Raw genomic sequence first — 12,333 nt, forward strand, 5'->3', positions numbered from 1 at the left:
CCATACTGCCCCATGTACCTCGTGCCGGTATCTGATACACATGGGTCCCTACACTAAGTCCACACCGTGCCAGTCAGTGGCCACCAACCCCGCAGGCGTGCACAGTCAGGGAACGGGGGCCATGGGACGGCCCTGCGACCCCCATGCCACAGGACCAGACCCAAAAACACCACACCAGAACCCGGCCAGCACCGCCGGCGGAGAAGGTCGCCCCCAAGCAGCACTCCTCCTGGTGAGACCCACATGACCGCAATTAGCAGGAGACACCTGAGTGCACATGGTTTTAATCCCTCCTGTTTTTTCCCATTCTGTTTGCTGCAGCTATGGTGAGTGTAATTCCTTATCCAGACTTGTGCTGCTTGGGGGCGACCTTCTCCGCCGGCGGTGCTGGCCGGGTTCTGGTGTGGTGTTTTTGGGTCTGGTCCTGTGGCATGGGGGTCGCAGGGCCGTCCCATGGCCCCCGTTCCCTGACTGTGCACGCCTGCGGGGGTGGTGGTCGCTGACTGGCACAGTGTGGACTTAGTGTAGGGACCCATGTGTATCAGATACCTGCACGCGGTACATGGGGCAGTATGGCTTGATCAATTCCTACACAAAATTCTGATGTGTTTTTTATTTAGCCTAGCGGCACTAGTATCAGCCATAGGTGTGAGGTGCAGCACTCTGTTTCTTCCCTGAACCGCATAACTACTATAATACTGCCTCCTATATACAAGAATATAACTACTATAATACTTCTCCTATATACAAGAATAAAACTACTATAATACTGCTCCTATATACAAGAATATAACTACTATAATACTGCTCATATATACAAGAATAAAACTACTATAATACTGCTCCCTATATACAAGAATATAACTACTATAATACTGCTCCTATATATAAGAATATAACTACTATAATACTGTCCCCTATATACAAGAATATAACTACTATAATACTGCTCCTATATACAGGAATATAACTACTATAATACTGCTCCTATATACAAGAATATAACTACTATAATACTGCTCCTATATACAAGAATATATGTACTATACTTCTGTCACATACACAAAGTACATACCAGGTGAACATGAGGCAGACCAGTGTACAGATCAGGATGAACACTTGATTGAACATGGCGGAGTGAGTTCTCTGGATAGCTCGATGCAGGTCATTCTTGAAGAGAAAAGATCAACATTTAAAAATGATAGAAAAGATATCACGTGCATCTATCTGTCTATCTCCTATCTATCTGTCTATCTCCTATATATCTATCTCTCTATCTATCTATCTCCTATCTATCTCCTATCTCCTATCTATCTATCTATCTCCTATCTATCTATCTATCTGTCTATCTCCTATATATCTATCTATATCCTATCTATCTATCTATATCCTATCTATCTATCTATCTATCTATCTATCTATCTATCTATCTATCTGTCTATCTATCCTCTATCTATCTATCTATCTGTCTATATCTATCTCTCTATCTCTCTATCTATCTATCTCTCTATCTCTCTATCTATCTATCACCTATCTTTCTATCTATCATCTATCTATCTATCTATCTATCTATCTATCTATCTATCTCCTATCTATCTATCTATCTATCTATCTATCTATCTATCTATCTATCTCCTATCTATCTATCTATCTATCTATCTATCTATCTCCTATCTATCTATCTATCTCCTATCTATCTATCTATCTATCTATCTATCTATCTATCTATCTATCTATCTTCTATCTATCTATCTATCATCTATCTCCTATCTATCTATCTATCTATCTATCTATCTATCTATCTATCTATCTCCTATCTATCTATCTATCTATCTATCTATCTATCTATCTATCTATCTATCTCCTATCTATCTTCTATCTATCTATCTATCTATCTCGCTATCTTATTTCAACACCTTTTTAAGTATTTTAACATAGGCTTCTCATGATGTGAATGATGTCTATCTAGTGTACATATACAGTAAGTCCCAATTTGCTGAAAAAAGACCCCCCCCCCCTTAAGTGGAGAGAACCTTTATCAGTTTGTGCCCACTAGAGCTCATAGACACTTGTTAGAGTTCTTATCGCGCCCAGTTGCCATTCACATGCGGGTAGATATTACCATATCTGATATAAATAGACAGCGTGGAGTTACAGCGCCATTATAAGTGGTAGCACAGGGTGTTCACGCCGCACCGGGGAGAGTGCCTTCTCCCTGAAGCTGATTTAGATTCATAGATAGAAGCAGGCGCTGGGAGAGCGGCGGGGAGCGGGGAGTGATTTTCACAGCTTCTGAGGTGATATGGAGCAGCCGCTCATTATTTGGCACATACGTAGCTGGAAGCAGTGCAAAGATTTCTCATTCATGGATCTTTTCTTTGCTTGTGTTGGGGGAGCTGGTCCTCTGTGCTTTATAGATAAGGACATCAGGCTTAGTATAATACACGGACAATTATTAGAGGCGGGGGGGGGGGGGGGTAACATGTATATTCTACCTTATGTATATTGTGCGCTCCCCCTAAAAAGTTTACATGTTGTGCCTAGATATAATTGCCACCTTGTACTGAGTGCTGTTTGGCGTTACGAACAGGAAACTAGGACAAATGGAGGACATTTATGAAGGCTGCGTCACTGGCGTACGCCAGGGAGAAGGGCAGATTCACCCCTTCTTCTTGGCATACTCCTGCCATATCCCCCGCTCACCTGATGGATAGGTGGGCGAGGGGGGCCAGCAAGGCAGGGAGGAGGTGTGGCCTCCTTGCGCGCCTGATTTACAGTGATTTATGCCTGCCTGCAGTGGTAAATAAGAGCAGAAATCTACACCTGTTCAGGAGCAGGTGTAGATTTCTGCGCCCCCAAATACGGCATGCAGAGGCGTGCAGTAAGAGGCGTGCAACTCTTAGTGAAACCAGTGGGGCAATTGGCGCTGAGGACCTAATTTAAGACCAGCCTAGGAGTTGGTCTTCATAAATGTCCCCCTCGAGGACAAGAGTATTGGGGTAAACACAGGCCCGTTACTGGAACACTCCTCAGTGTTTAGCGTTACATTGCAACACTGGGATAGGAGCAAAAGAGGCTATAAAAAGTCATGAATCTACAGACCTGCACCCCACCATTAGGAACTGCAGCACCAGTGAGACAAGCAGCTGTGCTTTCCTGCCTCTGAGGAAGACAAACAAGCAGATTGGATTTTTTACGACTGCTGGGTTGTGGCCCCTTGTGATCCCATTCTTTTGTATAAGTGATGGAGTCTTGTGACACAGTGGTTCCTCATCATGTGATCGGAAATCGCTGCACAGCCCTATCCTAAAGTTCCTGAACAGCCCCCATGCTGCCTACCAGAAAAGCGGAGCATGAAACCCTGCCCAATTTTTCCTCCATAAATACAAACTGCAATGAAAAGTAAGTAATAACTTGTTCTGACTAGAGTCTTACAATCATGTTCTCCAGGGCGTGCTTTGCCAGCCAGCAGTTGAGGAAGACCGGGATGTAAAGACTTCTCAGGGGTGGCCAGAAAACCTGAAAAACACACAGAAATCAGTGTAAGAAGTGACGGCAAAGATATCACATCCAGAGCTGCATTCATAACGCTGCTGCTCGTCATCTGCTTCAGCCACACTTCCAATCTTAGCAGTATTGTGAATGCAGCTCTGAGTGTGATGTCAAACTAAGCATAGTAACTATTAGTAATTTTTCAACGTTTTATGTCAAACAGTAAAGTGGATATATTAGATATTGGTGAGCGGCCTCAGTATGGCGGTCCCGGCTCTTAAGTGCATTTCATGTTTACTATCCGCCCACTGGGTCCTAATAACAGCCTGCGCCTGATTACAGAGGCCGAGGTGCTCCTGAAGAATAGTTATAAGGAAGGAGCCTCGGGAGTGGGCAGGTCCCTTACCCATCAGCCTGACGGATGTGGGACGTGAGTGGCAGCTGTACCCAATCCTGGCACCAAATCACACCCCCCGAGTGGGCAGCAAGAGAATGGGCAAATGACATTACCCGACAGGTGCTACTTAAGAGACAGGAAAGAGGCCAAGAAAAGGAGAGGGAAGGAAAAGTGCCATGCTAAAGAAATCATTTCATAGGAATTTAGGTGGTTATTATAGTGCGGTGCACTCTATAATATTAGACTGGGTGGTATTCTCTATATTGCCCCCCTTTGGATTCTCAAGCTTTTGTAAAACTACAACTCCCAGCTGGAAGGATTTCTTTTTTTTTACCCTTTTTAAGATCTTTGCTTTAAGACATAATATAGATATAAACCAATACACATAATATAGATATAAACCAATAGACCTAATATAGATATAAACCTATAGACCCGATATAGATATAAACCAATAGACCTAATATAGATATAAACCAATATACCTAATATAGATATAAACCTATAGACCCAATATAGATATAAACCAATAGACCTAATATAGATATAAACCTATAGACCAAATATAGATATAAACCAATAGAGCTAATATAGATATAAACCAATATACCTAATATAGATATAAACCTCCAGTACACCTAATATAGATATAAACCAATAGACATAATATAGATATAAACCTATAGACATAATATAGATATAAACCAATAGACCCAATATAGATATAAACCAATAGACCTAATATAGATATAAACCAATAGACCTAATATAAATATAAACCAATAGACCTAATATAGATATAAACCTATAGACCTAATATAGATATAAACCAATAGACATAATATAGATATAAACCTATAGACGTAATATAGATATAAACCAATAGACATAATATAGATATAAACCAATAGACCTAATATAGATATAAACCAATAGACATAATATAGATATAAACCTATAGACATAATATAGATATAAACCAATAGACATAATATAGATATAAACCAATAGACCTAATATAGATATAAACCAATAGTCCTAATATAGATCTAAACCTATAGACCTAATATAGATATAAACCTATAGACCTAATATAGATATAAACCTCCAATAAACCTAATATAAATATAAACCAATTGATCTAATATAGATATGAACCTATAGACCGAATATAGATATAAACCAACACACATAATATAGATATAAACCAATAGACCTAATATAGATATAAACCTCCAATAAACCTAATATAGATATAAACCAATACACATAATATAGATATGAACCTATAGACCGAATATAGATATAAACCAACACACATAATATAGATATAAACCAATAGACCTAATATAGATATAAACCTCCAATAAACCTAATATAGATATAAACCAATACACATAATATAGATATAAACCAATAGACCGAATATAGATATAAACCAATAGACCTAATATAGATATAAACCTCCAATAAACCTAATATAGATATAAACCTATAGACCTAATTTAGATATAAACCAATAGAGCTAATATAGATATAAACCAATAGACCTAATTTAGATATAAACCAATACACATAATATAGATATAAACCAATAGACCTAATATAGATATAAACCAATAGACATAATATAGATATAAACCAATACACATAATATTGATATAAACCAATAGACCTAATATAGATATAAACCTCCAATAAACCTAAAAGATATAAACCAATAGACGTAATATACGTATAAACCAATATAACTAATAAAGATATAAACCAATAGACCGAATATAGATATAAACCTATAGACCTAATATAGATATAAACCTCCAATAAACCTAATATAAATATAAACCAATTGATCTAATATAGATATAAACCAATACACATAATATAGATATAAAACAATAGACCAAATATAGATATAAACCAATAGACCGAATATAGAAATAAACCAATAGACCTAATGTAGATATAAGGAAAAAAATTGGTCAGCTCTCCTAGAACACTGTTCACACTAGGCAGGAGCACGTTGCCATGGCTGAAATTGCAAACACACAAAAACACAGAAAAATGCAACAGCTCACCGCAACAGCATTTTTCTGTGTTTTTGTGTGTTTGCAATTTCAGCCATGGCAACGTGCTCCTGCTTAGTGTGAACAGTGTTCTAGGAGAGCTGACCAATTTTTTCCTTTTTTTTCTGTGTTCCAGTTGGGGGAGTGGCTGCCTCTATTTGGTCGTGCACTCCACCTGTCTCACCCAGGTGATGCAATTATTTTTGCAGGTATTAGACGGATCTTGCATGCCCAGAGCATAGGCGTATTATACGCCATGGAGAGGCCATAGTGTACATACAGTGTAGGGTCTGCCTTATCGTGGTGAGGCAGTTTACGCTGTTTGCAAATAGTAACCAAGAGACTCATTATTTTTGTGGGAATTTTTTGGGCAGTTGGGGGGGCTGCTTTTAATTATTTACATGTCTATGGTGGGTCTGTATCTTGCTGTTGCGGTGAGCTGTTGCATTTTTCTGTGTTTTTGTGTGTTTGCTAATGTAGATATAAACCTATAGACCTAAAATAGATATAAACCTATAGACCTAATATAGATATAAACCTATAGACCTAATATAGATATAAACCTTTAGACCTAATATAGATATAAACCTCCAATAAACCTAATATAGATATAAACCAATAGACATAATATAGATATAAACCAATACACATAATATAGATATAAACCAATAGACCTAATATAGATATAAACCAATAGACCTAATATATGTATAAACCAATAGACCTAGTATAGATATAAACTAATACACATAATATAGATATAAATCAATAGAGCTACTATAGATATAAACCAATAGACCTAATATATATATAAACCAATAGACCTAATATAGATATAAACTAATACACATAATATAGATATAAACCAATAGACCCAATATAGATATAAACCTATAGATCTAGATATAAAACAATAGACCTTATATAGATAGAAACCACTAGACCTAACAGATATAAACAAATATATATATATATATATATATATATAGAGAGAGAGAGAGAGAGAGAGAGAGAGACCTAATATAGATATAAAACAATAGACCTTATATAGATAGAAACCACTAGACCTAACAGATAGAAACCAATAGAACTAACATATATTTAGAAACCACTAGACCTAGTATAGATATAAACGAAAGGCCAGCGATTCGGAACAGTTTTGCCGATACTTTGTCCTATGAAGCAGTTGAGTACGGTTCCCATCCAGTGTGGTTGTGCCGGATCAACAAACATTGTAGGGTTTTCTGACCAAGTGTTAGGAAAAGGCAACTATGCCAGATCATCCATCCATAGGTCCATCACTAGGCCCCATTTTAGCCTCTAGGGTACCAGATGGGGGATTGTCCGGGATGCAACGGATCAGCAGACATCATACGTGGACCCGGCCTAATACTTCTTACAGCTGACTGTATCCAGACATGATGATCCTCCATGCTGATCTTTCTTACCTGCACTGATACATTGTAACAAATTCTCAGCACAAAGGATTGTCTGGAGTGACTACTACAATTCCCCACAGCTGAAGTATTAAGATCAAGACAAGTTTACAACTTCAGCATGTGGATATGGATTCTCCTTTTCATTGACAGCAAGCAGAGATCTTGGAAATAGTGGCAACTAGGATGCAAAGTAAATCAGAAAATTGCAGGGCTTTTCATTATAGCACGATTATAAGGATTTGCTCAAGCCAGGCCGGTGATTGGCTTCCAGGGAAATGTAGTATTACATGATGAGGACCATTTGTACCAATGGGCGTCATCTTTTACCTGGCTGGGACTCCCCATCCATTATGTAGTAGTAGGGGTCTACTTTAAATCTAAAAAATCCTGGAATCCTTTCCTTCAGTTGGGTCATCTGATCGCATGGTGACCCCCTGGAAATTGCATATGTTTCTGTGCTCTCAATGAGGTCACCATCTCAGCCAGCAGACCTTACTGCATAATGACATGTGTGGATGCAGCAGAGCTGCTATGAAACAGGTGACACTGCAGGAATAGTTATAGTGAGTGCGAATTATATGGGCAAAAAAAAAATGCAGGAGTGCTTCTGTAAGACTCCAGGGCAATTACGGGTTGCAACAGTTCAGTGTTGATATGGTTTTATTATTTTCTGTACTACTCAGTAACGCATCACTCACTGACACTACTGGGCCTCAGGGCTGTGAACTCAAGCCAAGACATGGCATGTGGGCGACGCTATTGCAGATATCTAACAATGTATCTATACAGCTGTTCTCATTTACCAGCTGGGGTTTAGAGCCCTGAAGGGACATTTAGACCTCACTTACGTTAATAGATGTAGATGGGGGGTATAAAGAGTAAATAAACAACAACCTTGAAAACTGATCTGCTTTAGAGGGGTGGATGGCCAAAAAGACTAAAGCTGGCAGTATACATTGCATACCATGTACACAAATAATACTACTATACAGTGTACAAATAATGCCCCCATGGAGTGGTTATATAATACCACCATACAGTGATAAAATTATACTATCATACACTGCTCAAATAATATTACCACACAGTATTAAAAAAAATCACTATACAGTGCTCAAATAAGTGCACTAATCATAAATGTCACAATACAGTGCTCCGATAATACCACTATACAGTAACTAAATAATATCATCACACAGTGATCAAATACCACTATACAGTACTTATATAATACCACTATACAGTGTTCAAATAATACCACTTTACAGTTCTCATATAATACCAGCATACAGTACTCATATAATACCACTATAAAGTACTTAAATAATACCACTATACAGTGTTCAAATAATACCACTTTACAGTTCTCATATAATACCACTATACAGTACTCATATAATACCACTATACAGTACTCATATAATACCACTACACCGTACTCATATAATACCTAGTGATGAGCGAATACTGTTTGATCGAATAGATATTCGATCGAATAGTGAGATATTCGAATATTCGATAAATATTCGATAAGCGTTCAAATCCCCCAGCTTCCGGTTTCACCCTCCAAATGGTCAAATAGATGTTTTTCACTAATCGAATACTTGTTCCCATAGACTTTAATGAGATCGAATATTCGATCGAATATTCGCGGGATATTCGTACGAATATCGAATATTTGAATATCTCACTATTCACTCATCACTAATAATACCACTATACAGTGCTCATATAATACCACTATACAGTACTTAAATAATTCCACTATACAGTGGTCAAATAAAACCACTATACAGTGACTACATGACATAACCATACAGTACTCAAGTAATACCACTATACAGTAACTAAATATACCCTACAGTACTTAAATAATACCACTATACAGTACTCATATAATACCACTACACAGTGCTAAAAAATACCACTATACAGCGGTCAAATAAAACCACTATACAGTGACTAAATAATATAACCATACAGTACGTAATACCACTATACAGTAACTAAATATAACCATACAGTAGTCAAATAATAGCACTATACAGTAACTAAATAATATAACCGTATAGTACTCAAATAATACCACTATACAGTGCACAAATAATACCACTATACAGTGACTAAAAGAAATAACCATACAGTTCTCAAATACCACTATACAGTGATTAAATAATATAACTATACAGTACTCAAATAATACCACTATACAGAAACTAAAAAATATAACCATACAGTAGTCAAATAATACCACTATACAGTAACTAAATAATATACCCATACAGTATACTCAAATAATACCACCATGCCATGCCTAAATACTAACACCATTCAGTAATCAAATTACAGCTCCATACAAAGCCATATAATAACAGCGCTATACCAAGCATAAATAATACCGCAATACAAGTAATAGTAACTGGTGGTCACAAGGACAGGTGCCAGGACACCCGATTCCTAACACTCCACTAGCTGGTACACCATTAAAGCCCCTATTCCACGGGTCGTTTAAAGGAGCAATATCGTTCGTATTCAGCCGATATCGGTCACTACGAACGATATTCGTCCCGTGGAATAGAGTGCAACGATCAGCCGACATCGTTCAAGTCGGCTGATCGTTGCAGTCGCTTGTTTTTCAACATGTTGAAAAACAAGCGACTGATATAGCAGCGATCTGCTACCGTTGCTCCGTTGAATATGAGCGTCGGCAGCAGACGCTGCTATATCCTATGGGCTGCCCGGACGATCAGCGATCCTCCGAGCAGCCCCTCCCGCACTCACCCGCTCGCTGCAGCCGCGTTGAATAGCGGCGGCAGCGAGCGGGGAACGAGGAGCAAACGAGCGCTAATAGCGCTCGTTTGCTCCTCCAAACGACTCGTGGAATAGGGGCATAAGGCTGGCCCTGACCGGTTGTCACCCAGCTTTCCTGGAGACAGATGCAACAGCTAAATAGATGTCTCCTCCTACAGTTTACCTGCTGATTTGTTTGACTATTTATCTCTCTGTGTCGACCATTTTATTTTATTATTTACAACCATAGCTTTGGCTGGGTGCCGTCAGAGAAACACATAACTTCTACCGCCTGAGATGGGACTAACAGCATTAAAAGCACTAAAAATAAGTGACATTATACGACCCGCCACCTAGATTCCCATATAAAAAAGCTCTTATTCTGCATGAACGGCTCCCAGCAAAGGTACATGGTGGATCACTGCTCACAGCCTGCCGGCAGATTAATAGGGAGAGCGCAGGAGCGGCGGTCATGGGGGATGCATGGGTCACCGGCTGCGTACATGGTGAAGAGGAAGAGGAGGAAAAGGCCAATGAACAGGTGGGGGGGGGGGGGACTGATACTCACAGTAACAAAGAACGGCAGAGTGTTGAACATCTCTAGAATAAACGGGAAACGCAGCAGCTGCTCCCAGATGTTGCCCTATAATAAAATATAACATATACAGTAACTACAACAGTAGCACAAACATAGACATATAGGGGGAGATTTATCAAACATGGTGTAAAGTGAAACTGGCTCAGTTGCCCCTAGCAACCAATCAGATTCCTCCTTTTATTTTCCAAAGAGTCTGTGAGGAATGAAAGGTGGAATCTGATTGGTTGCTAGGGGCAACTGAGCCGGTTTCACTTTACACCATGTTTGATAAATCTCCCCCATAATGTTTTTTATTGGACCTCCTTAGTTCTAGATCAGCACATCTGTCCATAGGCTGTGTCTGGTATTGCATCTCATCTCCATTCAAGTGAACAGGGGAGAACGGCAATTCTTCATTCTAGCTGTTGAAAGGTATAGGCTGTTTAGAAAGAAAGCAGCCATTCTCATACTATACAACCTCTTTAAATAGGCAGAAACCATGTATAGATCAATGGTTAAAACAAATATAAGAAACTTTGTAATATATCATATCAGACAAAAATGCTTTCTTCCTTTTTAATATACCCTATCAGACAGAAATGCTTCACAACACCCCCCCCCCCCCCTTTCCACACACAAGAAATCAGCTCTATACTGTCTTGTAACCAGCTCAGAAATCAAGGTACGAGCAAGGCAAGGAGAAAGAGAAAAGGCAGAAGGGAGGGGGAGTGCCTGGATACACAGGCAAAGATGGAGGTAACTAAGTCATAGGTCTGTAATTTAAGAGAATGCGCCATCAGAAAATCACTTATTGTTTAAATACCGATTTTATGTTAAACATATTTTTAAAGAATTTCTGGTGGCATTTTTAAAAAAAATTTCCATTTTTCTATCTTTATTACAAATAGAGTATTATAAAATAATCCTGAGATCTTACAGTTTTCATTCTCACCACTGGGGCTAAAACTAAGCCGAGACTTTCTGTCTATTGTCGTCTATGTCCACGAGTCTTGCTGTAAAGCATGTCACTAAATGTTGTTATTAAAAACAGCTCAGGCAAGATGGCAGCCCCCATAAAAATGTACAAAAAGTGAAATAAAATAAAAAGATACAGTCAGAAAACAGATTTAAAAAAAAAAAAGAAGGATTTTTTTTTTTAATCTGATTCTAATCAGTAAACGAAAATTTAGGTGATACATTCCCTTTAAGAAATCTCATCCCAGGGCTTTATACACAGTTTAGACTGCTCACTACAACTTTATTATGTCTTCCATGCTGCTGCTGCTTTTTAGGCTCCTCCCCAGGCACCAGGCACATTAGGCTCCACCCACCAGCTCTGGGAGAACTAAGAATTACCCTGAAAAGTCATCTGAAATGACAGGTTTAAAAGTGAAACTGTCCACATAAAAACAGTGGTGTAAATTACCCTAGGACTGGATAGATCTAGGCATAATAATTCTGGGCATAGCTTTTTTATATTAAATAGTTCCTTCTCGTACTGAGATTGAGTATGAAACTCAAGTGTCCAGGAGGCGTTCCCCAGCACAACAAGAGCCCCAGAAAGTTCAGCCC

At 38.6% G+C, this 12,333-nt stretch overlaps 1 protein-coding gene across 4 annotated transcripts in view; it reads right to left on the reverse strand.

Annotated features, from left to right (window-relative positions):
• LOC138768714 (potassium channel subfamily T member 2-like) overlaps positions 1-12,333 on the reverse strand; it is a 138,266-nt gene that overhangs the window by 54,869 nt on the left and 71,064 nt on the right. For all 4 annotated transcript variants that reach the window (XM_069946675.1, XM_069946672.1, XM_069946679.1 and 1 more), the window contains 3 exons: positions 10,753-10,827; positions 3,436-3,519; positions 1,076-1,170 (listed from right to left, as the gene is read on the reverse strand). In XM_069946675.1, the coding sequence (XP_069802776.1) occupies positions 1,076-1,170; positions 3,436-3,519; positions 10,753-10,827 (254 nt within the window). The remainder of the gene's footprint in view (positions 1-1,075; positions 1,171-3,435; positions 3,520-10,752; positions 10,828-12,333) is intronic.

Source organism: Dendropsophus ebraccatus, chromosome 1 (genome assembly GCF_027789765.1).
Source record: "Dendropsophus ebraccatus isolate aDenEbr1 chromosome 1, aDenEbr1.pat, whole genome shotgun sequence".
In the NCBI taxonomy this organism is placed as follows: Eukaryota; Metazoa; Chordata; class Amphibia; order Anura; family Hylidae; genus Dendropsophus; species Dendropsophus ebraccatus.